Source organism: Falco peregrinus, chromosome 8, assembly GCF_023634155.1.
Source record: "Falco peregrinus isolate bFalPer1 chromosome 8, bFalPer1.pri, whole genome shotgun sequence".
Classification (NCBI taxonomy): domain Eukaryota; kingdom Metazoa; phylum Chordata; class Aves; order Falconiformes; family Falconidae; genus Falco; species Falco peregrinus.
Genome location: NC_073728.1, coordinates 4,840,995 through 4,868,707, shown reverse-complemented (window position 1 = coordinate 4,868,707; position 27,713 = coordinate 4,840,995). Strand labels below are relative to the sequence as shown.

The 27,713-nt window shown below is 44.6% G+C and overlaps 1 protein-coding gene across 4 annotated transcripts; it reads left to right on the top strand.

Annotated features, from left to right (window-relative positions):
• Positions 1-1,053: 1,053 nt before the first annotated feature.
• On the top strand, positions 1,054-27,361 carry NAB1 (NGFI-A binding protein 1). Of its 4 annotated transcripts, none has more exons than XM_055812301.1 (9): positions 1,056-1,357; positions 6,166-6,334; positions 6,583-7,416; positions 13,148-13,281; positions 14,262-14,313; positions 20,004-20,114; positions 22,451-22,592; positions 23,787-23,936; positions 25,071-27,361. In XM_055812301.1, exons 3-9 carry the CDS (start codon positions 6,598-6,600, stop codon positions 25,157-25,159), a joined length of 1,497 nt encoding a protein of 498 aa, XP_055668276.1. In that variant the 5' UTR covers positions 1,056-1,357; positions 6,166-6,334; positions 6,583-6,597; the 3' UTR covers positions 25,160-27,361. The 4 variants fall into 4 exon arrangements, with proteins under 4 accessions (XP_055668274.1, XP_055668276.1, XP_055668273.1 ...); XM_055812300.1 differs by having other exon boundaries at positions 1,057-1,357; positions 6,166-6,330; XM_055812299.1 differs by lacking the exon at positions 6,166-6,334 and having other exon boundaries at positions 1,054-1,357; positions 23,787-23,912.
• The last annotated feature ends 352 nt before the right edge of the window (positions 27,362-27,713 follow it).

Genomic DNA, 27,713 nt, shown 5'->3' with positions numbered 1-27,713 from the left:
CCTTCCATCCTTCTTTCTGTCCTTCCTTCTGTCCGTCCATTCTTCCATCCTTCTTTCCTTCCTTTTTTCCATCCTTCCATTTCTCCTTCCGTCCTTCCTTCCTCCTGTCCTATCATCCTTTCTTCCATCCCTCCTTTTTCCCTTCCATCTGTCCTTCCTTCCTTCTGTCTTTCCCTCTGTCCTACCATCCTTCCTTCCCCCTTTCCCGCTGCTCCTCCCCTCCCCGCCCTCCCCGGGCCCCTGCCCTGCAGCCCCTTGCCGCCCCCCGGGCCGGTACCCCCCCGGGCCGGTACCCCCCCGGGCGGCAGGGCCGGTGGTGGGGGTGCCCCAGCCGCGGCGGAGCGCAGAGTGCCCCGCGGGACGGTGGCGGGGCGGGCGGCGCCGCGGCCTCGGGACGGGCAGGAGGGGCTCTCCGCCCCGCGGGGCCGGGCCGGGCCGGGCCGGGGTCCCACCGAGCCCACCGCCCGGCTCCGCTGCCGCCTCTGCCTGCGCCGCGGCCCCGCTTACACCCCGCTACCACCTCCGGTACCCCCCGCTGTGGCCGGCCGCCCCGCAGCTCTGAGGGGCTGCAGCCCGGCCCCCCCCGCGGTCCCGGCCCGGCCCGGCGGGCGGCAGCTCCCGCCCCGGCCCCGGCCAGTTTGAGACCGCGTGTCCCTGGGGGTCCGGGCCGGGGCGGCCAGGCGGGGTCCCGGTGCAGAGCGGGTCCCAGCGCATGTCCCGGCGCGGAGCGGCCGTGGGGGATGTTCCCGGGGCGGGGGGGATCCCGGTGCGTGTCCCGGTGCGTGGCGGCCGGGGGGGATCCCGGCGCAGGGCGGGTCCCGGTGCGTGTCCCGGGGCGGGGGGTGTCCCAGTGCGGGGCGGCCGGGGGGGGCGGGGCGCGCTGCCGTGCCTCCCCCGCGCGACGGCGCCCCCGCCAGTCGCTGCGTCACGCGGCGGCCGCGCGTGGGCGGGCGGCGGATCGCGCGCGGGATCTCCCCATGTGACCGCGCGGGAGGGGGCGGCGTGTGTGCGGGGCGGGGGCCGGCGGCGGGGCCGGGGCCCGGGGGGGCGGGGGCGCTGCAGGCCGCTCCCTCCCTGCCTCCCGCCCGCCCTCCCTCCCTGCCTCCCGCCCGCCGCTCGGCTCGCTCGGGCCTCCGCGCACGGCAGGCGAGCTGCGCGGGGCGGCGGGGCGGCGGCGGCAGCGGGGCGGCGGCGGGGACCGGCTCGCTCACCCGCCCCGTCGATGGGAAAGGAGGAGCCTGGGCCGGCGGCGCGCAGGCGGGGGGGGGCGCTGGCAGCAACTTCGGCGGGGCTGAGTCGGCGGCCCCGGGACGGCATCGAGGGGAGCCCCGCGCGGCCGGCGGCAGCCTGCTGCAGAGTACGTGCGGGACGGCCGGGGAGCGGGGGCAGCCCGGTCCCGCGGGGGCCGGCCGGAAGGAGCGGGCGGGTCCTGCGTGGGTGATTCCCGGAGAAATCCGGCGCGGGGCCGGGGGAGGGGGGAGTGGGCGGAAAGTGCAGCGACGTCCCCGCCGTGAGGGGAGGGGAGGCGAGGCGAGGCGAGGCGGCGGGGCGAGGCGGCGGGGCGGGCCGGGCGGGGGCGGCTCCCGGGCGGCGGGCCGCCGGCCCTGCGCGGGGGTACCGGGGCGGGGGGGGCAGCGGTGCTGTGGTACCGGCCGCCCCCCCCCCCCCTCCGGGCAGTGTGGTGCCGTGCGCCTCCGCGGCCTCTCCCCCCCCCCGCCGTCCCCCGCGCGGTGGTTCGCCCCGACCTCCCGCCCCGCTGCCGTTGGCGGGACGTGACGGCCCGGCCGGGCCCGGTGGCTCCGAGGCCGCCCCGCCTGGCCGCTGCCTCCCGGGGGGTGCCGGGCCCGGCCCGGGGGAGCTGCCGGCGGGCTGGGCGGCCAGCGGGGGTCGGGGCCGCAGCCCCCTCGCCCTGCCTGCTGCGCCCGTTCCCTCAGGGCGGCCCCCCGGGGCGAACACCCCCCGGGCCGCGCTGGCCTGGGAACCGTGAGGTATCTTGGCTCCCTTTTTATCCTTACGCGGTTGTTTTTTGCACGTTTCAAGTTTCTTTATTAGTTGCGGCGAGATACGCATCTGTATTTGAATGTGAAACTCGCTTAATAGGTTGTATTTTGGCACATCTCGGAGCTAGACAAGACTATTTAATTTGCGAAGTCTCGCTTCTGCAGCTACATGTAATTTTCTTCTGCTAAAAGTCCTTTGGAAACGCTGCAAAAATGTAATGAATATGCAAAGCAGCTAGCTCTCGAATCCAAATCCGGTTTGTCTTCAGAGACTTTTCAAAACGCCCAAAGTGATCAAGATATATTATGAAATAATCACTTTTGCCTAAAATACAGGAATGTGATGTTTCGCACTTTCTCCCTGTATTCCTAATTTAATTGGTGACAGCTCAAATATAATTCACCTGAAGTAATAATAATAATAATAAAAAAAAATTAAAAATTTCAAAAAGTCAGGGTTGCTCGGTGGCTTTTACTTCTAGTGCAGCCCTAAAAAGCAGGAAGACTGCTGGTGAGGGCCTTGCCCCGTGCTGGCATCCCGTGGCTCCCGAGTTTTTCTTTTCCCTGTGCTTCACCCACATCCACCACCTGCTTGCTGCAGCCGCGGATCTTCCTGCCACCCCTGGGAAATGTGCGGCTTTGAACCGGGAAGAAACGGGTTTTTTCCCGTGCCTAGACATCGAACTGGGCTGCTGCCACCTCCAGCTGTCTTGATAGAGGGAGCCGGTTGCGGGAGTAGGTTGTGATTCCTGCACTGGTTGTTTACAAATATTTAGCAGTGCTCTGCGGTGCGTCCCTGTGGGGTTTGTTTTCCTTTTTTCCTAGGAGTTGTGTGTGTGGTCGGAGTTCAGGTGACATCCAGGGTTTGGAGAGGAGGGCATGGCATGTGCGGTGATGGGCTGTGGATGGGAATGAGGTAACGTGGGAGATCAGGGTGTATGGTTAGGGGTTGCAAAGGCTGAGCTAAAACCTGACTTGTGATTTCCTGGTTCTTCCGTGGCTATAGCAGTACATGACCTTGCGTGTATTTTAAACAGCTTTGTCTGCTAGGGGGAATTTCCTAGCTTCTTTGTTCTCTGTGTGAAAAAAATGTAAAAGACGGCTGCTCTTCCCTGTGTGTTCCCATACTCCTTACCGGTATGGATGACAAGCAAAGAAGCAGCAGCAGCTCAGCTGCCATCCTGCGTTTATTTATTCCTACAGACCTCCCCGTGCCAGCTGTGCGTTCTCACCTTTTGCCGTAAAAGGGTTTGCAGTTGGCCGTACCGTAGAAGATCTGCCTGCTCGCTCCTAAGGCAGCAGATGGTTCTGGTTAGCTTCTTAGGTTTTGCCAGAGGACGTTACCAGGCTGTTACTCCTGAACCAGGTTCGTTTGGGATCGCAGATTAGAAAGCCTAAGGTTTACCGAGCAGGCTGTAGAAGAAGGGGAACACCCCGGGGTCTTACATGAGGTGCTCTTCCCAGCGGGAAGACATACACAGGTCTCCTGGTTGGGAGCTCAGCCCGTGTCTTCTCGTTGTGTAACTTCTTCTCGTGCTCACCCTTTGCCCCAAAAGCACGGCCCCTGCTGCTGCACTGAGAAGTGAGAGCAACAGTGGTGGGGGAAGGCAGTGCTTTAGGTCTCTTAGATGAAGCTTAAAGGTCACCCGAAAGTTGTGTGGCGCCGAGACTTGAGTGGGTGTGCTAAGGCTCAGCTCTAGCTGGATAGGTAGCAACGTCCCGTGTCCTTTGGGTTAACGGTCTCTTCTGATTCAGGCAGTGCTATGCTGCTTTCTCAGCAAACCTTATCTGTTGCTTGTCTTCTTCCCAAGCCTCACCTTACTCCTCCAGGTTGGCCAGCTTACCTGCTTTCCTGGTTTTGTAGGCTGCGAGCTGAGCCGAACCGTTGGAGCAGGCCGGTAATGTCCGGAAATGCAGCGAAGCAGCGTAGCTGGCAGGCTGGTGAGGCTGGCTTGGAAAGGGGAGGGAGCCTTCCCCTTGTAAAAGTTTCAGAAGTACTTGGGATACTGTTGAGGTGAGTGCAGAAGGAACTCACTTCAATGAGGAGAAGAGAGGTCTAAAAGAAAGAGTGTTTGCAAATGCCTTCTCTGCAGAAACCAGTAGCAATCATAAATAGAAAATCTGTGTGGCCTTCTCAGGAGTTACTATACTACATTTGGAAAACGGAATCAGTCGTTAAAGTACAAAACAAAAGGGATTTCAGGCTTGCCTTAAATGCAAATCTCAATGCAGCCTGAACTGTGGACTCACTGCTGACGCCTCCGTAGTACATATTAATCCAGTTTTATCTGTCATGAGGAGATTTGTTGATTAGCAGCCTCTAGGTAAGGGTTGCTCGTGGACTGTTGCTGCTCTTCCAGCCTGTGGGCTGGAAAAATGAGCTCCGTGCCTTGCCTGGAGCTCTTGGGCTGCATGTAATTTCACTGCTGCCGTCTTCCCAGGATTCAATTTAGCTCTCTGCACAAAGTCCATTTATGTAGATTTATGTAGATTTTGCACCAAGACGAATGACTTTTCAGAACAAATGGGTATTCTTTCAACAGCCACATAAGTTAATTTGTGGTATTGATGGTGGAAAGTCAACATCATTTGAAATGGGAGGGTAGGAGCAGATTACACCACTAAACCGTAAGCTGTTAGTTTTGTTTGTCTTGTCAGAGTTCGTATGGAATGGGAGGATTTTTCTAGAAATTCCGTGAAGTAATGACGATTTTAAAAATACTGCATTATATACTGTTTTAAGGTTTACCTTGAGTGATTTTCCTCATTTTCCTTGCTTCCTCTGCCATCTTTGAGTGTAGACAGTGCTTTAATTGTTTTTCTGTAATTAACTATTACTTTTGAAAGCTGAACTGTATTTCTAAAATATGTAGTTCTTAAATGTTTCCAGTTTCACCCAGAGTTCCAAAGTGTGCAGTTTATTAGCTCTTGAGCTCACCAGCAGCTCCTTCAGGTGGCTGCTGAGATCTAGACAGCAATTGCTGTCCGTTCTGTTTTACAAATAGCAGCGTACAAAGAATGATAAGTGCAGCTGGTGGCTTTGGTTTGGGTGGGGTTTTTTTTGTATTTTTTAGTTTTTCCAGGGCTCTGTCTCTCTTCCCGGAGACATTGTTTGCAGGTATCCTGTTGCTGCCACGTACATTTTTGTCAAGTTGCTGTTGGCCTCCTTGTTTTATTTTTGTCTAGGAGAGTTTAATCACAGTTTTGTAGCAAAAGCCTGATCTTTCAGCAGATGCCTCCTGAATAGAAACTGAGTTCTGTTTGTTACATCTGTACGTTTATTTTGAGTTGCTGAAGAAAAGACACGTAAAAAACCCCAATATGCAAAAGTGTGTATTGTAAAGATAATTTCCTGCATGGCAGGTTTGGGGATGGGGTTGCATGTTACTAGAACAGTTTTGCCCCCAGTGTGTGCAAATGGTTCTGTAAGTGCTGATTTTTAGGTTACTACTATGTGTTTTTTGAAGTGCGGTGTGGTAGTAGAGTCTGAGTAATGTTAGTGGACCAGCTCCATGTTTTAGTTCTGTTACTTTCCCGACCAACTATAAATTACATGCTTTTGACATTATTGATTGATGGTTTAGCTTAATACAGTAATACTGGAAATTGTCCACTTGTAGTTGCAAAAGCCATCGTAGAGTGAAGAGGTGTGTGTGTGAGATCTTAGAATTCTCTGGAGAGTTTATTATTTGCAGGATAACTGTGGATAATGGGTTTTATGAAGTTGAAACTTGTGGAAGTGTTTTCTTCTGCAGCCGTAAGGGTAGAATACCGCTGCAGTTTGCCTGTTGGGAGCCCTTAGAGCTCAATTGCTGTGCTGTATTGCTGGATGGTATTTCATGTCATGTATATCAGTGACATGCAGGGCTGTTAGCAAATGGAATGGGTAGGTGAATTCAGAATAACATTTTTAAACTGCATGTGTTGGAACCTATCAGTATTTGTGCTTTGCCTGTGGATGTTGCTTCCATAATTAAGATCACTTGGTTCTGAAACACCCTTTTACTGATCCAGCCTCATTAATCCTCTGCGGTTCTACGAAGCACTCTCCTTCTTTGCTTTCCTTTTCCAGTCCTCCACCTTGCTATGGGGTTAAATGACTGGAGAATTAAGAAGAATCAAAACTGATGAGCTCTTTTTTTTTTTTTTTTTTTTTTTTCTTCAGGGGATCAAGTATTCAGTGATTCTTCAGAGTGTTCTGTGATCTTGATCTGAAGATTATAAAAGAGTCAAGTAGAAGCAGTGAGCAATATTGAATGACATTCTTGGGAGCAAACATGAAGGGGGAACGCTGAAAACAAGCTGGCTTCGTGTTTGAATCATCTTTTTTGTAGGTGCTTTGCAACTATCTGCCGATTTGTTTTGGTTTTTTTTTTTTTTTCACAAATGTTTCCATTAAGTTAACTAGTCAAAAAAAAAAAAAGAACTTTCACCCCTTTTTTCTTTTCCATGCATGCTCTTATAATGAGAGAAAGAAATCCTTCCTCTGAGTTGACAGCCTTACGGAAGGATGGGTGGTAGGGGGAATGCATCTGGACATTGGTGTGCCAGTGCTCATCTTCTCTCTTTTTACTGTTTGCAGGTTCTGTCATCCGTGATGGCGTCAGCTCTGCCCAGAACCCTTGGGGAACTGCAGCTGTATCGAATACTACAAAAAGCAAATCTCTTATTCTACTTTGATGCCTTCATTCAGCAGGGTGGTGATGATGTCCAGCAGCTCTGTGAAGCAGGTGAAGAGGAGTTTTTGGAGATAATGGCTCTCGTAGGCATGGCTAGCAAGCCACTTCATGTCCGAAGGCTGCAGAAGGCCTTGAGGGACTGGGTCACAAACCCTGGTCTTTTTAACCAGCCTCTCACCTCATTACCGGTCAGCAGCATTCCAATATATAAGCTGCCAGAAGGGTCTCCTGCATGGCTGGGGATATCCTGCAGCAGTTACGAAAGGAACAGCAGCACCAGAGAGCCTCACCTGAAGATTCCAAAATGTGCTGCCACAACGTGCGTGCAAAGCGTGGGCGCAAGCAAATCCGATGTGGTGGGGAACTTAGCGCTGCAGAGTGGCAGTGAACCGAGACTTTGGCAGGGGCACCACACCACAGAAAGCGAACATAGTCTTTCCCCAGCTGACCTTGGCTCTCCAGCTTCACCAAAGGAAAACAGTGAGACCCTGGATGCCGCCGCTGCTCTGTCAGTTGCTGAATGCGTAGAACGTATGGTTCCCTCCCTGCCCAAAAGTGACTCGAATGAAGTCAAGGAGTTACTGAAAACAAATAAGAAACTGGCAAAGATGATTGGTCACATCTTTGAGATGAGTGACGAGGACCCTCACAAAGAGGAGGAGATCAGGAAGTACAGTGCAATATATGGCAGGTTTGACTCGAAAAGAAAGGATGGCAAGCATCTCACCCTCCACGAGGTAAAAATACCTTGAGCGACTGTGGGCTTCCTCCCCTATTCCTATGCCTTTTATGAGACGCTTTTCACAGGGTGTGCTTTTTGTATGGGAGCTTCTCGCTGGGTGTCGAGAGTCGTGTCTTACAGGAGCCGTAGGCCGTCCTGCCCCGAGATAGAAATCTCTGGTGCAGTAGGAGTACCCTTTCTTGGGTGGGCGTGTGCACGCGTGCGCTGATGACTTCAGCTCGGTGTCATCAGACTGCTTGGTCACTGGTGCAGCCTGTCAAGACAGAGGGTTTAAACAGTTTGGTACCGAAATAGCAAACCAGTATTGCACTGAGCGTGGCCCTTGGGATTCTAAGCATTTGGCATGTTTTTAAAGCAGTCCTGTCTTGATATTCCCTTGCAGCTTTGAGAGTAGACTGGTTGGTTGGAAGATCAGTAACTAAAATCGCTTGTGTCTGGTAACAGGATCGCCTTGCTTGGCTACTACCCTCTGCTGTCTTCCCTCACCTTGAGACCCTGCTCTGTAGCTTGTGCCCTTGAGGTAAAAAGGAATCTGCTGATGAGGTCCCTAAACCTTGGGAGGTGGGTGCGGGTGGGATTTCTGTGTGCTTGAATTGGGGTGACGCTTAGTTATACAGCCTGTGGGTTTTTTTGGGCGCAGTGGTCTTAAGCCAGTCAAGTGAAGTGCAGACTGTGTGAGGAGGAAGGGAAAGGACTGTCTCCAGTATTGATGGGTGGCTGTAATTTAAAGGTTTGTCCTTTAATACCTGTGGAGCATCTCTTCCCTCTTGTCCTTGAAAGTCCATGCAGGCCTCCTTCTCTTCTGGTGTTCTTGAAGCTCGCAGCGCGTATGTTGTAACACAATAGGTGTGTCTGTGTGGGGAATAGTTCCCCAGTGCCAAAGTACAGTACAAGAGGAGAACAAACATTAATTCAAAGCAGTGCCAAGACACTGTTGATATGAATGCTGCATCAGCATTTTCACAGTTAACAGTGATTGCAAAATTTCAGTTGGATTTAAAATTTGGCATGTAAGGCTTAGTTCCCAAAAGGAAAGGCAATGTTTATGTTACAGGAGTGCCAAAAAAACTGTACTGGCTTTAGCCTTTTTTCGCTTCAAGAAGAAGTTTTGTAGGTGTGTGATCCATAGCATAAGACTAGGTTCTCTTTATGCTTCAGAGGAGAAGGGCAGAAGGAAACAAGGCGTATTTCTTTACATTTTTGTTTATGTATTTACATTTATAAGGCAACTGCACATCACCAGCAGTGACTTCACAAGGGCTTTTACTGCAGACTGGGGAGACGCTTCCAAGGGAACTTGTCAGTAGTCAGCCTCACTTCTACCACACAGTTTTAGTTGTGCAGCTTTCACTTACATGCCTTGTGGCTTTATGTTGTACTCTTAGAATCTATGAATTCATCCAGTGTGCAGGAACAGATCTCGTCCGACACCCCTGACCTTGCGGAAGTCTCTCCTTTAGCAGAACAAGTTGCATATGACACAGAGGCAGGATTTGAACGGATTAATTGTGTAGATGCCCTGTGTACATTGCTGCAGAGTCAGGATTCGGAGAAAGGGGGTTCTCCCCAGCTGAGGATGGAGGCAGTCAAGGTGCTTTCACAATCTCTTCCTGGGGTAGTGGCTGCAGAAAACACTCTGAAATCTGGGCGGACTTCTAGCAAGATCGTTTCCTGGCATCCAGCAGCGTAATGGGAGGTGGGCGCTGGGGGCAGCTTTTGTTGGGCATGTGGTTAGGCTCAGGAGCGGCTCTATGAAGCTGGAGGAGCGAATAGTGGGCTGGTAATTTGAAGGAGCAGGGTAGCAAAGAACGGGAAGAAAGGACGACTGCTCTGCTATGTTAATTTTTTTTCATGCTGCACTAAAGATCTTCACTACATCATTATAAAACCATGTTTAAAAATGGAATGAGAGCATGGTTTGGCTTTAGGAAATATTTCTATCGCTATTATGATTAAGGGCACAAGATCAAAGGAGGATGTGGTTGACTTATGCCTCACTTACGCATGTGGGGCCTCGCTGAACTTGATGGGAACTGCACACATGCAAGCAAGAAGAATTTGCTCATAATTGGTTTACTGTTTGCTTAAAGAGGCCAGATTTCAGAAAGTTTTGTCCTGAACAGTTTTCTCTCAGTTTCTATTTTAAAGCAGAGAATACACTAATAGTAGCAACGAGACTCCTTTTTTTGTTTTTTGTTGTTGGTTTTTTGGGTTGTTTTTTGGTTTAAAATCTGCTAAACCAGAGTTTGCCTGTTTTAAACTCAACTTCCATGGATTTTTGTTTTTGATGGCTTAAACAATTTGCTGCTCAGAAGGAAGGACCTTAAACAACCAGGGAGGTAAGTTTCTGCTTGTCCAGAGACTGTCTTTCTGCATGTGTTAATACATTCCAAGGCTGTCATTCTGCCTCACAGTTCAAGGTTTCTCCTTGCAGCTGGCAATGGACAGCTGAATAAACTTCACTATGAATTTAAAAAGCTTAAGTAGTGCTTAGCTTCTTAATGTAAAGATCAGAGTATCTCTGGCTCCTCAAGCAGAGTGGAGTTGCATGCAAATTAAAATCAGACTTGGTGGAATTACTAGTGGTGAATTAGCGAGAATTTCAGTTTGAGTGTGTTTCAGTATGAACACTGGAGTGTCTCAGAGGGCTTGAGCAGCCATTAGAGGCCAGTGAGAGCTGTAGACACTGAGCTGGTTTGGAAGTGGGTGCTTTTGGTAGGATTATCTGCATAAGGCACAGATCTAGCATAAGATCTGATGCAGAGTCTTTCAGAGGTGTTCCAAAACTAATAAATACGCTGTCTTTAATCCATTTCATTGTCTCGGTATTACATAGCTTTTCAAGCACGGAGAGCACTTTATGTTTAAAGTTGGACTGGAGGAGGAATGAGTACAAGGCATGCCCTTGAACTTGGTGACCTGTGCGTGTTTGAGTCAGATTTGTAATTTGTGTGTTAGTATTTCACTGCTTGTCTAGGTGCCTATAAAACCGAAAAAAATCTTGTTTAATAGTGTGAGAAGTAGGAATAAGAAACGCAAGTAATAAATTTTGTCTAGCTCGATCTCTTTCTTTTCTTTCGCTGACTCACCGAAACAGTAGGGCTTGGTATTTAACTATGTGTTTTTTAGTGGAGGAATCTATGAACTCCATCAAATGTGAATATACCCATCCATCTCCGTAGAGCCTGTATGGTTACGTGCTTCTCCATATCGCTAAGGCTTCCAGCAAACAGAATATTTATTTTTAGGCATGCAATGCTTTCTATATGCAGTATTATGCCTCCTGAAAAGGCAGGAAGCCATGATGCACTTCAATTCAGTAAGTCTGGATGTGACCTGAAAGAAGAAACCAGGAAAAACAAACAAATAAACATTTGGCTTTTCTCATACATTAGGATAAACAGCATTTGCCAACAACTACCCAAAGCATTTTCAGTCATTTCATCTCTTTGCAACCTTTTAGCACTTTGAGGGATAAAAACCATCTGAAATTATTTTGTAAGCATTAACCATATTATTCATCCTTGGGAAAGTAGTAGCTATCACTGCTACAGAAATCAATGTCTGCTTTGGCTGGTAATTTTTTTCATCAGTATTGTATGAATCTTTTAATTTTGTCTCCACCCCCCCACCCCCACCCCCCCTTTTTTTTTCTTAAAAGATAGACATTGTAGAACAACTGTTCCTCTCCAAGGGACAATAGTTTTATTATTTCAGTAGGTTGTATTGTAGGAACATAGTAATCTGGAGATATTTCACAGGTTAAACCTGAACTTCCCACCCTGGTACATCTGACCTCTGTATTGTTTTTCTCTCCCCAGTCTGTACAGAGACTAAAGGATCAGGCAACTTATCTAGTTTGCCTGTTAAAGACATGTTTGCACTCTGATTAGCATTCAGGTATCGCAGGAAATGCCCTACTCAGATCAGAGGCCTTTATGCTAAACACAGGAAAAAATGCTTCTGAAATTCTAGGAACAGCAGTTCTGTGTGAGGTTTTACTAGAAATATTGCATGGGTACAGGCCAGTGAGAGAGTCCCAGATCTGCTGATACATGTTTCTGTTTTTCCAACCTCCCTGGAGAGCAGGTGTCGCATTAGGCAAAGTATATTTTTTTCTAATTTGGATGACATCAAGCACTGTGGCAGAGGGCAGCATGGTTGCGTGTTGTTGGTGTCACATGGCAGCTTCCATCCTTCAGGGCTGGAGTGTGCAGTGTTTCGGGTGAGTTGCTGGCCGTGGTGATTTAAATCACAGCTAACGTTTTGCAGGGTCCGGTAGCGAGTTCCTTAGCCTTCTCCCAAGAGGCACTGTTTAACTGCGGACCTACTGGTCTGTCCTGAGCTTCACCTTCTTTTCTCTTCCATGAAAAGTGCTTCTTGTATGAGCCAGGGTTTTGGTGTCTGAGGTCCCACGTGTGCGGTCCGACCTGTCCTCTGCCCCGTAGCCCTGTGTGCTGAACTGCGGCTGTGCTTCGCACTGCCAGCTGAAGGGCTGGGGGTGGCACATCTCTGTCTATCATGAATATGCTGACTGCTGTGGACAGCCTAGCTGCTTTGTAAATATTCACTAGCCTGAGACGGAGACAGAGCATGCTGTTGACAGTAGCAGCAAAGCAGCTGTGCTCATTTGCAGGAAGCCAAGCCCATTCAAAGCAGCTTAATTTCTAGAAATAAAGGGTAGAAGAGTTGTGGGCACTTCGGGAAAAACACCTGTAGTATTCTGTTGGCCTCCTGCTGTTACGCTTCATTACAAGTACTGGCTGTTCTTCAGCTGAGGAAGAAGTGAACATGTCTCTTGAGGCCCTGCTTACTGTGAAAGGAGCAGGGAATGAGGAATCTCCTCTCCAGCATCTCGGTTTCAGCGTCTTGCTGTATTAATAACTTTGGGGTTTGTTCATACGTGTTGACCATAGGCTTTTCAGACAGCAGTATTGTTAAGCTGGTATAATTCATGACAGTATCACCACTTCCTTTAGGCTTCTGAAGAGTGTTCTGAAACCATTTTGAGCCTTAACTTGAGGGTTGGTGGTTTTCTCCCCCCCCCCCCCCCCCCCCGAAACTATTGCCAGCAGCAGCAGAGGCACTAGAAATGTGTCCTGGCAGGCTCAGGAAAACATCCTTGAAACAAGTTACATTTGATTCATGTCTGAAGATAGTCTTCACAAACACGAGGGTGAGAAATAGAGCTAAAAAAAGTTTAATCGTTTCTTAAACCATCACCTTCTACAGAATTTATGCTGTATTCACCAGGGAAAGCCATCTGTACCCACACTGTCAGGGGTTTTTTTTCTTTCTTTTTTTCTTTTTTTTTTCCCCTCAAGTCCTGGGCATATTGCGTTTATAAAAATAGTATTCCCTGTAAACCAGGCTTTGGGAGCCAAACACCGTGAACGTTCAGAGCTACTGTTTTATACTGAGATTTAATTAATGCTGGGATGAGGCACAAGCAGTGCACATTGAGAGAGTTTTACAATAACGTTTTACTTTAAAGGACATTAAATGCACCAACTACATTTGTTGTCTTTTCTTTTCCCAGAGCTTTACCTGGCTTAGTAAGGGTATAAATAAATGGAACAAACCCTCCAGGGTTTAGTATACAACTATAGGTAATTTTTACATGCAATTGAAATTTTTTATTATTTCCGAAGAACCGGTACTTTTACAAGCACAATGGGTGAAAACATGCAAAATCATGAATCCCTGTTTCTGTGTTTGATTTCCAGCTAACAGTTAATGAAGCAGCCGCTCAGCTGTGTGTAAAAGATAACGCGTTGTTGACCAGGAGAGATGAACTCTTCGCACTAGCTCGGCAAATCTCTCGAGAAGTTACATACAAGTATACTTACAGGACCACCAAGTAAGGTTTTAATTAACTCAAAGGACCTTTAATTTCAGGGAGCTAATCAGTCTGATAGCACTTCTTCTGAAGCACTAGAGATACTTTCTTCTTGCTCTTTAGCTAGCAAAGTGCTCTTCAGAGGAGGGTAGGAAAATGGTATTTGAGTCGTGAAGCTTTTAAATTGCTAAGATGTAGCTGTCTTGAATTACCTTTTCATTTGCACTCTAGTTTTGCAGAAATTGTGGGGATAGTGCATGTTGAGAGGCATCTGGGAGTTTGGCATTTCCAAGTATTTGAGGCATTTGTACATTTCAATGTTAATGTAAATAGGCAGAGTAGCCAAAGCTGCTCAATGTATCAAAAATTTCTGTTCCATGTACAGATTTGGCTTATTAGTTTCCAGGGAATGAAAAAAGATAAGGTCATAGGGAGTGGCTTACAAACTTGCTTTAAAGGAACTGAACCTGAGTCCTAGTTTCAGTTACTGTTCTGTTAAGCGAACTGCTGTTATGAAATGGTAGCAAAGGCTTAACAGCTTTTAAATGCAATTAAACCTTTAGAATTAATAAATATTGTTGAAAATCCTGATACTTCATATTGTGTTTAAATGTTAACTCCCTCACCTGTAATGTGATATCCTTTCAAAATACATTTTCCTGTACTTCTAGGAGCTTTTTATGGTTTTCCTTTGCTCCCCTTTCTTCCACGTTGATAAGCAGTGTCAGAGGCATTTCTGTAATTCTCTGTGCTCAGGTAATTTTCCTTCCTATTTGGAAGAAGAGTCCATGAGTATCTTGACACTTTAGGAAACACAAGCGCCTTGTGTTGTTTTCAATACTGGTGTGACATTGACTGCCAAGTGAATTGGAAGCTTTTTCTGTGCATCTCACTTGTTCTCACCTGATTATTTTTTTCCCCCTTGACTCTTTTCATTATTATTTCTGATGGTCAGGGTTAACGTGCTGTTTACTGATAACGTACCGTGTCTTCTCTTCTAGATCTAAATGTGGAGAAAGGGATGAGCTGTCGCCAAAGAGAATCAAGTTAGAGGTACTGTATTTTGACCTATGCGTGCTAAAATTCACTTTGGGTTTGAAGGGATATGTCTTAAGGAAATTTGTCAGAAAAACATTTGACAGACAGCTGATGGGTGTGAGAGAGAGGGGGAGAACATCACCACTGTCTCTGCAAATATAAGTGCTTGATGGAGAAACCTGTAGGAGCAGGGGTAAAGAGTAGGATTTGCTTAATGGTAAAGTTACTCGCAGTGTTTTGCACTCTGAGTAGGAGGGGGAGGAATGGGACTGACTGGCTTCCTGTGGTGGAATAAGCCTGAGCACTGTAGGAAATGTCTTCCCAAGAGGCCTCCTGCTTTTAAGTCAGTGTGAGGTGGGGTCTGCTTAATTTGTTTGAGCCAGCTTTTGATCATGTCCAGAATCCAGAGTTCTGGATAAGGATTGATGGTGGAATACCAGCCATCTCTGACTACGGCATAAATTATAAAACTGGTTGTATTGAAAATTCAAAAGCTAGCTAAGGGCTATACATGCCAACACAAATAGTTGGGCCTGTAGATGTTAGTTTACAGTTTTTTGTAAATAACATTGTGTAAAAAGCACATCTATACGTGGCTAATGTATATACCTGCACAGGATATTGCTTAGGGAGATGCTGGGATTTTCTCGTTAGGTGTGCAGGAGCGACATATATGTAGTTTGCCATTTGCTTCAGTTACCGCTGCCAGAAAGTAAATCTGTAGCCTTTTTAAAAGTCACTTCTAATTAAAAAAAGGGAGAGAGTAGGTATGTATACCTATGTACCTTATAAGAGTGGCAGATCTTCCCTTTTAATTTATTCTTTAAACAAATTACTGTTTGACTGCTACAGGGGTGTCTTAATTCATCTGTAGTGTTGTGTGTTTTGTTGGTTTTGGGGGTTTTTTTATTGCATGGCCAACTCCAAAAGGTGTAGGTTAAATATGCATTAGGATGTAGGCTAGGCCGGAGCTAGATTTGTATGTGACACAGATATGTGATATATTCTTGAACTGTAAAGGAAAGCTGCAGCATATTCTGGAATGCATTTCTCATATGTAACTCATCCTGGGGTAAATGATGCACCAAATGTAAGGCTTTCATTTTTTTCAGTAGTGCGACACTTTGTTACCTGTACGAAGGTTTTTCCTGTTGAAGCAAACCCCGGTGAGAGCAGTCAGTTTTGAAAAGCCAATTATGAACAGGTCTAGAGGAGTTCATCTTTTTTATTTATTTATTAAGTTCTATCAGTCTGCATGCAGTTGTTGTTTGAGTTTCTATAATACAAAATGCATAGCTTTGATAAGTCAGTAATGTCATTTACATGTGTTAGGATTTGATTTGCTTTGACCTATGCTTGTTTTCTGATCCGCAAAAAAGGGCGGGGAAAAGCTGCATTAAACGATTTTATCCACTTTCACCATTATCTGCCTTGACCAGCACATGGCAGGGTGGTTGCTTGAGTCCCCCCTCTTTTGTCCAGTCTGGTCCTGCTTTGTAAGAGTTAGTGGGCAGCTGCCGCTCCTCTGCTCAAAATAGTATTTCACTGATGATTAGGTTTCCGCATTAGGAAGTTTTTCCTTCATTCAGTAATAAGTGATGATGAGCAAGTATCTAAAATGACACACTGCAAGGGAGGTGGTTTTTTCCACAGGATCTTCATTAAAAAAAAAAGTAAAATTAAAATCTTGAAGAATGTGGGCAGAAACTAGGTTTTTCGGGGAGCAGGAAACTTGGGCAGCCTTAGGGAATGTGCATTCTCCTTTTCTGCATGGTGAAATCGTAAGAGTCTCAAGGCCTGCTTTCTCTAGATGCTTCTTAGTTCAGTAATTCTGAGAAAATTTGTTTACTTGGTTTTCTTTTTATCTAAAATGGCCAGTCCAGTCGTATTTTAAAATGCTTGTGAAGATGTCATGTCCTAACTGTACAAATGACTTATTTCAGAAGTAGGGCTTTTTTTCAAAAACATGAAATTGAAACTAAATGAAATAATCTTTCATTTGATAGCATAGCATTATTAATTATGAAGCAACCAGTGGTGTTATCAGCATAAATGTCTTTTTCCTTACAAACGGAGCCTTCTAAGGAGTAAAGCATTACTTCAGTGCATTGTGATTCTGAGGTACACTGGAAATCACGGACTTTTCTTCAAAGACATTTTAAAAACATGCAGTATTCCATAGTAGATCACTTTTACATGTGGTGTTTCAGGTTCTTGGGGCTTGCGTTTTGAAAATACTAGGAAAAAGTCCTTTTTTTAGTAGTATCTTTGGGGATTTTGGGGGTGGGGTGTTTTGTTTGTTTTTAGAAAACTGGAGGTAAAAATGGAAATGGTAGCAAATGCTGCAGATTTTTCCTTCTGCTCTGGATAAGAATTCCTTATCCTGTTTTTAAAGTTGTAATGCTTCGTTGTGGCTCTGTTAGCTCATGCTAATATCATGCAGAGGATCTGAAGCTGGGTGTTCTGGTTTTTTTTTGTTGTCATTCTAAGTAGCTCTGTCGTCTTTTTTTCTTTTTTTCTTTTTTCTGTGGTAAAGGTCATTTTGCCACTCTTGTTTTAAGGCTAAACTCTGTGTTTTGATTCACCATTCCTTTACCCATTAGTCATTAATGTCTCCACACAGCGTGGTTTAAAATACTAGTGCTTGAATTTGGAAAGACTTCACACACTGTTTGCCTAGTGTAAAAGATTACTTTTAAAAAAAAAAAAAAAAAAAAAAGATGAGTTAATTTCCTGAAATATAAAAACACATGAAAAAAACCCAGGGAGACTCTGAAGGTCATCCTTGAGCAAAGCTAGCAGAGCTGTGTGTGCAAGCTGCAACATTGCCGGCTTGCAGCCACCATTGTAAATTTATCCTCTTCATGAATATGAAACTCACACAAGCATTACAAAGAAACAATATGCCATGAATTACATCAAATTACCTGTAAAAGCCTTTCTCTTCCCCTGCGAGCTCTCCCCCTCTTATTCGTTGAGTGGGTGGGTGAGCTGTGGGAGTGAAGTATAGAGAGGGGAAGGGGAAAAAATTCCAGGCAAATGACAGACTGGAGGTGTGGAGGGAGTGAAAAAGGGAATGGAATGAATTGGGGTTTGGAAGATGAGGAAAAAGGGTTTGTAGCTCCTAAATCTGCTCTGGACAAAGAGCAGGACAGGCAAAAGGGGCTAGAAATGGCACATCCTCCTGCAGAGCAAGGATCTCTCCTGCGTAGGTGTTGGGGGGCAGAGGCACCCCTTGTTTTGCCATCTTCTGTGACTCAGTACCAGCACCACTCATAGCCGTGAGCTGTTGTGGCACCAGCTTAGAAAGCAGAACAAGTCACGGGTATATCATGCAGAAGTCACGGCAGGAGAGGCTGGTCGTCGCTGCTGCTGCTTTGCGTTGGGGTTGACGAGGTTCCCCTTCAGGCAGTGCGAACAGCCAAGAGAGCAGAGGAAGAAAGTTTAAAAATATTCTTGCTGTCTGTGGCATGAAGGAATTGTTCCGCGTGTCAGTGTCTTCGTTGGGCTGAACAAGAGGGATGGGGAGGGCTTGCAAAAGCTAATTTCACAAAGCTCCATGGGAGTCAGGGGGCACGGGCAGGGAGACCTGAGCAGAGGCTGTGAGGACATGTCTTCCCTTGGTGCTGGCACGGATGGAGGGAGAGGAGAGAAAAGGCCCACCTGCACCATGGCTGTGAAGGTTGAAAAGAAAACCAGTTGAAGTGTGGGATTCGTCTTTTTCACAAAAACAGCAAAACCAGTAGAAGCTACTGTTTGCATAGAAAAAATGTCATTAGAGGGAGCGAAAAAGCACATGTGGGACTGAGAACATCTGCTGCACCAAGCAGCTTGAAAAACAACTGAGCAGCAGCATGGCAAAACAAAAATGCTGCACTGCATGCAGCAGGCCCTCCTGGCTGCAGAGGGAAGAGGAACCTCCAGGCAAAGGTGACGGTGAGGCAGAGTAGGTGGTCGCCTGGCCCAGCCAGCTCCCCTGGCAGCTCTTACCGATGGGGCGGCAGGGAGAAGAGCAGCCAGGGGTGGGGAAGGGCTCTGGGAAGTTGATCCAGTGCTGCGTTGTCATCTGAGAGTCAGCTGCGTGACTGACAGGTGACAGTCACGGCAGCCAGTGGCAGTGGGCAGCCAGCCCTGCTTTTAGGAAACAGCCTTTGGATTTGTGTTGGCAAGCGATCAAGATACATTATAAAGAGCAGCGTTACCTGTTTTGTTGCAAAAATAGGATCCTGAGTGATGGGGTTTTGTGTGTTCAGTTTCTCATCTTCCTACACATAATCATTCTCCTCTCCCAAACATATTCACGTCTAGCTATGAAGATGGTCAGTGCTCATGGAAATACACTGCAAAGCCTTTTTTTCTAGTGGATGAGGTTTTGTGGCAATTGGAAATTTTACATACCTATCACCTTTATATTTTTCCCTGAGGGAGTATGTTGGGTGGATAAAAGCAATATGCAGTGTTCAGACAGATATTTTATTTTTTATTTTTCTTTTCCTTTCCTGAGCATAAAGAATAGCTTTATTGGCGTTACGTTGCACTGAGGGTCTGGCTAGCCGACGTGGGTCTGACCACCACTCTGCAGGTCAGCGGGCAGCCTGCCAACAGCATGGACCTTGTAGTCCTTTCCCTGTGTTTTTTCTGAAAGGTCACTTTTCTTCTTCTTGGACTGTAATCCATTTGTCCAGCTATTTAAAAAAAAAAAAAAAAAGTTGATATTTACATGCACGTGCCTGTAGAATCCACAAGGAAAGTATACCTAATTTGGTGTATTTTTGTATACTTTTGGTATCTGGGTCTACAGATCCTCAGTGACAGATGCCACTGTTACCAGGCTTGGGTCTGTCCCAAGATCTCTAGCTTCTTCTCACATTTTAACAGTGTCACCTGTATTGTGCTTTGTAAACGTTACTGGATGTTCCTCTATTTTCCATGAGCTTTCCTTTTATAATGCCGAGCAGGATAAACTTCTTATCTTGAACCTTTGCTTCGTTGATTAATTTATTCTAATGGAGCCTGGCAGGCTTTCACAGCAACTTCATTTGCTTTATTGGTACATATGCAAGCTGCAAAAGAGATTTGCCTGTCATAAGCATTTAAGATTGAAAGAATTATTGAATAGTGATTTCCCATAGTATATAAAGTCTTTGCTGCCCTACTTGTGAAGTGATGGCATTTCATTTTGTGACACTAGTATAGCTTCTGTGTGAAATATGTTGCATTTCGGGAGGCTTTGCTCAGTTTCTCAAGGTTAGTATATCCAACTTCTGCGGCTTATTCTCAAGTACATATAAACTTGATTTCATAAAAATCTCCAGAACTGCTGTATGTAATGAGTGACAGAAACCACAGGCCTAAATCTGCCTGGCAAGGCTGAATGTATAACGTCAGTGACAACAGTAGTCTGGATGCACCTGCAGCTGTGAGAGATGAGATGTGATTGCCTGTGTATGCCGTTTTAGACATACAGCAGTTGTTGTAGAGTGGCTGTGTGTGTTTTATGCACAAACTTAAATGAAGCGGATAGCACGAACAGGTAAATCGCAGTCCAGGATTTTCACAGAATTTCAGGAATGTGTTATTCTGTTGTTTTTGGTGGTGGTTTTTTTTTTTTTTTTTTTTTTTTTTTCTTTTGAGTATACCGGGAGGGTGAAGAAAAAACAGTAACATGTCCCTCTTGGTGTTTGCTTTCTTCTTATGCTCAATAGGATGGTTATCCTGATTTCCAGGACACGGTCCAGGCACTCTATCAGCAAGACAAAATGCCACTTGCTTTAGCTAAAGGAAAGAGTGAAGACTCAACAGCTCTTAATTCCCAGGTAAACCTAGTACTGTGAATAATACAGGCCGTATCTTTGTACATTGATGCCAGTGTATTGTTTTGATGACTACAGTAATTGCCGTAAATTTTCAAAGGCTACCCAGCTTAGCTGTGATTGCCTCACTCTTAATTTGGGTTTACCTTCTGAAACTGTTCTGACACAGTGCTACAGCTTTACCCTTGTTAGTTCCAAGGAGTTAAGATCTAGTGTAGTATGCTTGAAACACACAGTTGCCTGTTGGGAGCAAGTAGGGTACTATTGGTACAGTATGTGCTGTGTTACTTGCGTTATTAGCTATAAATGGAAAGTTCAAATTGCTGAGTCTAGAGAAATAGAGTAGGAGATCTTGGAGTCTTCAGTTCTGACGTTTCTTAGAAGAAGAAAGGCCAATATTTTTAGGAAACATTGAACCTCTGGACCTAATGGGATAGATGGCCTTTCTAAATAACATCTAGCCTGGTGGAAGTGCAGTGTGTTCGAGTATATCCAGGAAGCTTTTTATAAATGAAGACAGGTTTCCAATTCTTTCTTTGTCTTTTCTGTAGTGTATCCCAGCCTTGAGGCAAAATACGCATCTCCTACTGCCAGTTGTTGCCAAGGAGGGATTTCATGCTAAGTTGCAGCAAATTTATTTTGTATAGCCAATTTGGGCAAATGTAATCACCGAATTTTCACGTAAGAGATTACATTTAGGAGTTACACTCCTGTTTTCTGAGACTGGATGTGTTACCCTGTCTTTTACCTTCTTCTATTGCAAAGTAGTGTACAGTCGTACAAATCTGTTCATTGTGATACATCAAAAAGCAATTATGCTACATGTTCTGATGTTGCACAATAACTACATGAACTAGATTTTTGCAAGCTTATTTTCATCTTGTATACGCTTTAAGGTTTTCATTGGTCACTGCTAGTGACCCACCAACAGTGGGCTAGAGATTTAGTTTAGGCTTAAATGTGTCTGTGGCTCTGCAGGGTTTTTCTATGGTTATCAGAAACATTGCAGTTCAAAATTCTGGTTTTATCCTAATTAACAAAGATGACATGAGTGTGAACTCTTTGATTCTTTTTAAAAATTACTCTACAGTTCAAAAGTTGTAACAGGAGTGACAGAATAGCAAAGTTAAAGCCCACCTGAAAGTAGAGGCTTGGAAAATAGTTTTTTTTTTTACCTGTCTCACAAGACCAAGGTTGAGCTGTCAGTGTTCTTCTGCAGAACCTGAGGAGCTCTAAGCCAGAGTAAAGTAAGTATCAGCCGTGTCAGTACCCTGCTTCTCAGGGTCATCGCTGTGCTGGAGAAGCTCCGATTTTGCTGGACTGTTACGCTGTCATTGTATTTGTAAATTGTTGAACTATGCTGAGTAAGCAGGCTTTCGTGGGAAGTCAGGACTTTCATCACCTCCCAAGAAAAGTTAAGTGCTCTGCAATTAATAGCCCTCTGTGCTCACTGAAACAATTACAGCATTACCTGAAAGAGAAATGAATTTTTTCCTGTCAATCGTAGATGTTAAGTTTGTACGCTTTCTGTTCTTCTCTTCATTGTGGCTCTTCTAAATCAACTTTCTTGACTTGTGATTTTCTTTTTCTTTTTGCAAGATGCTTATTTACATTCTTAAGAACAAGATTATAGTGAAAGTTAGAATTCTCTTGGCATTAAAGTCAATGACAAACATTCAGACACCATTTCCTCCCACGTTGCACTGCATTGTTTAGTTTCACTCTCTAGAGGTGTATAGGTCTTGTTCTTCTTCTAGACAGACATTTCACACCTTTTTCCCCCACAAACATACTGTCGTCCTACACTTTCAGAATGGCAGATTTTTAAGCTTGTGTAGTGCTGTTTCCTAAAATAAAGATTCCAAGATGTCTGTTAAAATCTTGGCATAAGTTTTTAGCAGATGTTGCCATTGCTCTTGGAATACTTTGTGAAGACATGTATTTGAACAGAGATAACTGGATAATTAAGACATCATTTTCTGCTTTCCTTGAGATTCTTTTCACGTAACCTGCAGTCCTAAAGTGCAGAAAGCGATTTTTATGTGTTTTTGAAGAACAGAATTTTAACGTTACGTTTCCGTGTGGATGAACTGCAACAGCTTGCATTTTAAGTATTCTTGAGTGACTCACATGTACAGTATGAAAATCTTTATGGGTGCAAAAATATTTTGTTTGCTTGATAAGTTTTGAAGAAACCGTAAAGCACACATCTGTACATATGAGTCAACAAAACCCTCTATCTAGGCTGTTAGTCTTATCTGATACCGTTTTTTTTCCCTCGTGTTTTGACTCACTATATGTATGTATATGTAGAGAAATTTTTTTTGCTTTATTTGCAGTCAGAAAAGGTGATGGCAAAACAGATGGAGTTTCTTTGCAACCAGGCGGCATTAGAGAGACGTCTTTCCACAGGGTGTTACAGACAAAACTCCGAAGAGCACAGCCCCAATGGCATGTCATTAGATAATGCTGATGGACAAGGTATGGTACCTTCCAGGCACGGCGTTGCTGCTAGCAAATACATTTGATGTTATGCAACCTGTGTCAGTGGTATTATTTATCTAGTATAGAACGCTGAGGGCTGAGCGGACAAGACAAGATCTCTGCCCTGAAGTGCTTGCAGTCAAAATAATGCAATCAGATGTACAGTCAGATTCTGCTCTGTTACACTGATCTGGCTGGGCAAACTGCTTTCCCGACGGGTAACGTGGGAAGGGAAGAAGAGGGCAGAACCTGGGTCTAGCTTTGTCCCGAGTTGTGAAAATAGAGCAGAATGTTGCATTTCATTTGTGTTTCTGCTCTGCGGAAATTGAAAGTAAAGCAAATAATGTAGTTGCTACCCCTTTCTGTTTACCTGTTTGTGCAGTCTAGGAAGAAAACCTGAGGAGCTGGCTATGCAAATTACTTAGAACTAAGCAGATTCTAATTATGTTCTTAGTAGCTTGTTATTCTTCAAAAAGCTTACAGTTTTGCGGTTATCTCTGATTTACCAACTGGCTATTCCTTAGTTTGAGTTAATTTTAAGAGTGTTTGTTTTGTTTGAACGCTTTCTGTTTGGATTTTATTTATTATTTTTTTACTGTTGTGAAATGAGGCAAAATGTTAAACACAAGACATATGACCAGAAGTTCTTGTGTCTGCTTTTTTAAGAGCTAGTTTGTTTAAGGGGAAGAGAAGCAGTAGAGGGGAGCGACTAAGAGAATAGATGTAAGTGTTAAAATGTAGGCTTTCGTTTGTGTGTGTTGGTCAAGCAATGGTGTATGCAAGTATACAGGAAGAATGATGTGTGTAGATCCAGCTCTCTGATAGTGCAGGCTCCTTTATGCCATTTCTCCATTGTGCAGGGGGAGTGGGAATTTTTAGGATCTCAAAGGGGTTGTGCAGGGGGAGTGGGAATTTTTAGGAACTCAAAGTGGTTTTTGAGCAGAATAAGAGTTCTATTTTCTAACTTTTTTTTTTTTGTTATGGCTGAGTGTCCCTTTCTAGCTGTGCCTGTGGAATAGTCTGCCAAGTGGCATACTTACATAAGCCTTGTTTTGCTAGAAATCTTCCCTGAGCAGCTGGAATTCAGGGTGCACTTTTACTGATAGAACTAGTCTGTCCTTAAGTCTCTACCTGTTTTTTAATATTGCTTTGCTTTTAATGCATCAATGTTTCACTGTGAATGACTTCCAGGTGAAAGACCGCTGAATCTCCGAATGTCAAATCTGCCAAGTAGACAGTTGCAGCACATTTCACTCGATGGAGAGCAGCATGTTGGAAAACCCCTGTGCAGTGATTTGATCCGGCTTTATCCCGGTGGTGAGGCAAAGTCCCAGTCCTCGGGTTAGTGCTGTCCCTTGTAAATTACCCACCTTTTCTTACAAAACCGGTGATGAACTTACCGATAGGTGATGTCTCTGAATGAAGAAGGGAGTAGTGGCTCAGCCTGGCGTGCTTTGTGTGTAACGTTTTAATCAAGGCTTTTACAAAAGTTCAAGAGGAGTGTTACCTGCTAATCTAGAATGGGATCGAATATTATGTAGGAAGAGCTTAGAAGGATGCAGTAACTAGGTTCGGATGAGCAAGTTCAGGCACGTGCCTGGCCTCGGAGAGCTGTATTGGTCCAAACTACTGCTCTTAAATACTTTGGTTGCTGCCATTGTAATACGGTTTGATTATAGCACGGCTTCACTCTGTGTAAAGGAATTGGAATTTTTACAAAAAGATTTTTTTTATTCTGGTTTATAAGGACCTAGCACTGTTTCTGTACAGAGAACCAAGTCGTGCAGTAAGTCTTTTGAACTGGGTTTCCCATTCGCTGACTTTGCTCACTGGCAATCTTGTCGTTTACCTCTGGCATTGGGAGAAACTCGTTCTAAGTTGGATAGAAGGCAGCAGAAACCCTGTGTGAAATCTGTATGGGTGGTTTCAGTTTAGTACTTGGTGCACTGAGATAAAGCCTCAGACTCGCTCGACTTTAGGAATAATAATAATAAAATCCCACCTGCATTTGGAAGACGCAGTGGGAAAGTCGTTATTTTAAAGGCAAGATGCAAAAGTAGTTGTTTTGAAAGCTGGGCAGAATCTTCCATCTTCCTCTTTGGTATATTGCTTGAGCTCACTCTTTTTGCAGTTTGTCCCAATCCCAGTGATAGTTCACTTGGTGAGGTTTCTAGTCGGGGATTTTTACCGCTTCCCTTCCAAAATGCAAGTGAAGAGTGCATCTCCCCTAAGCCCTGCTCCCCGAGAGAACTGAAGTAAATCTGTGTGATTTCTTGGTCATCACCACAGTGTAACTGAGGTGGTTCTAACCCAGGTGGGTTAAAGCCCAGTAGGAGGCAGCAGAATTTATTCCTTCAACTGTCAGTATCCATATGGTTCATGGACCTTTTCCTTGAATTAAGAATAGAATATATTTCTTTCCAAGCAGTCTTTTTAACATCTTTTTTTTCTTTCTTTCTTTCTTTCTTAATGCAGAAGGCCTTGGTATTTTAAAGGATTTTCCTCATTCGGCTTTTAACATCGAAAGAAAGGTCATAAAAACAGAACCTGAAGACACAAGATAGTCATTCTGCTCTGGAAAAATGGTGTCATAGTAAAGAATGAAACTTCACAAGAGAAAAAAAACAAAAAAACAAACAAACAACCAGCCTTAATAACCAGTGTTGCCTCATTCAAATAAGAGATTTCAATAGCCAAAGCCTAAGAACTGGTACAGTAATCTGTGGAAACAGGAAAGCAAGAGACACTGCAAACTAAAACAGTAATACAGGTGGATAAACATTCCTGTAAAAGTGGTTTTATAATGTGGGAAGATTCACAAATTAATATTGTGGGTCTTCATTATTTAAGAATGTATTATGTATTTGTATAACTTATCAAAGTAAATCTAGATGTCGGGACGTGTATTGAGTCCAGTAGATGTGGCTACAGTTCATTTTACTTGAAATTTCAATGTCTTCTTTAAGTGTACCTAGCGTAGATATGGTTGTTAAACATTTGAATTAAAAATCATTGGAGAATTAGGAATGCGAACCTCGTGACACAATTAACAGCGAGTTTGCGACAATATTTGTAGAAAAAAGGAAAACACATAAAATATTTCATGGTTTAAAATGTTACGTGGATAATAGCATTTGATAGACCTAGACCCTGACTCTGTATTATAGCGGACATACTTGATACTTAACTATTGTTACATCACTTTCAATGGTTTCTGCAGCCTTTGTGTAACACACTTACAGCATAATACCTACCTACAGTTCGGAGTGTAGGAAATGCCAGTTAGAGTATGGAAGAGTCCATATGATTGGCTCCCATTTCGTTGGGGAAAAACTGGTTTGATATACCGTACAATTAGTAAAATCTCATTTGGTAGGAAACCCAAGAGACCAAGTAGCATGGACAGGGCTGCAAAAATTGTGATTCAGACCGTTATAACTCTTTTGGACTTCTCTGTGGACCTTTGAAAACTAAACCCAAACATGCATCCTAGGTGTGGTAAAGATGAAATACGCTGCAGGATTTATGCGTTGGTGTGAAAGGGTGCACCTGATACCCAGAAACTGTAAGATCTTTTGGAGGAGAGAGACAAGGAGTTACGTCTTCAGCGTGTGACTCCTTATTAAGTGCTGTCCAGCCCACATAATTCTATGAATATACCGTATACTGCATACAGTATGCCAATACGTTTCTTTATGTATGTGATTAATTAACATCTGTATTCTTTATTTATTTGACAGTTTTTATTTTTTGTACATTTTCACTTTTGCAGATGTCATTTTATCTAAGGAGAAATACTCGGCATGTAACTTCGGAGTTTACTGTGGTGTGTTTGTGTGCATCTGTTTTTTCCTCTGCGCAACTCCCTCAATAAGAGTTGCTTTCCTGCAGTCAAAATAGTTACATGCCTCAGTTTCTGAATACAGTTTTTGCCTACAACGTGTTCTGGAGGGGAAAGGGAGGGCTGAAGAGAGTAAGTTACCGTGCCAGTGGGTAAACTTCCATATTCAGGTGTGCACTTCATGTCTGCAGTTTGCTCTGTGTCATAGATCTGTATTAACGATTCAGTCACAGTCTGTGTCGTACTGAAACGGTCAGCAAAATGTGAGCTGAAATGTCTACACTGCAGTCTCTTATCACTGTAAACATATCTAATTATTTTATCACTTTTGATTTGTGGAACAAAGCTTTATAGTAGAAACACCAGTAAACAACTTTTTATACTATTAAGATGTTTGGTTTTTTTTAAAAAGAAAAAGTGTTTCTTGAACTGTATGGTACTGTTTCACTTACTGAAGTATCTTACTTTAAGCAATGGAGTTTGCAGCTTTGCTCTTAGAAATAAGAGATTGAATGTGTAGTTATATTTCCTCTTTCCTGTTGTGTGAGCTAGTAATACGGATACGATACTTCTTGAGTTTGTAACGTTAGCCAGTGCCCTGGCTAGTATCTGAGCAGCTTTCACGAGACGTGTCTGGAACTTGTTAAAGGACAGCTTAAGGTTCGAACTGTACAGCTTGAGTGATAGAAGGTACCAAGCAACGAGACTAGAGATGCAGGAAACGTTCTGATTTTCAACATCTGGCATGATCAAAAATAGTGTGTGGATCACAGAAGAAGCTCTTAAGCTTGCTGGTCTCTTCGATTAAAGTGAGAGGAAGGAAAAAAGAACTTGCTAAGCAGCACGCTGTTTCAGTTGAGTCCAGAATTTATTTTGTAAACACTAATGTATTAAATTTGCTATAAATTAAAGTATATAACAGTTACATTTTTGAGTTGTAAATACAGTACTTCGTGTCACGACCAGTTGGTTATCTCTAGAATGATATTTCAGTTTATAGTCCAACAGGCCATTTCAGTCTCAATAAGCTGGAAGCAATTTTTTTTTTTACTCGTTTGCAGCTGTATGATTTTTTTTTTTTTTTTTTTTTTTAACCTGGGGAGGGTGGGGGGGTGGGCGGGAGGTGGGAGGCCTACATTCCGAGATTGCACATACCTTTGGTAACAGCAGATATTCAGGCTATGGGTCTTTCCACGACAAAGGTCTTGGTGGACTGCAACTTGGCAAGCCTCTGGTGTCACAGGTGACGGCGTGCCCCCACCTGCTCTCGAAGGGGT

What these genes read in the sequence shown, in the direction of transcription:
- NAB1 (XM_055812298.1), top strand. Translation starts at nt 1,223, where the DNA reads ATGGGAAAGGAGGAGCCTGGGCCGGCGGCGCGCAGGCGGGGGGGGGCG. An exon ending in TATACTTACAGGACCACCAA is followed by an intron (nt 13,282 to 14,261) that starts GTAAGGTTTTAA and finishes CTTCTCTTCTAG; the next exon opens with ATCTAAATGTGGAGAAAGGG. An exon ending in GGCAAAGTCCCAGTCCTCGG is followed by an intron (nt 23,937 to 25,070) that starts GTTAGTGCTGTC and finishes TTCTTAATGCAG; the next exon opens with AAGGCCTTGGTATTTTAAAG.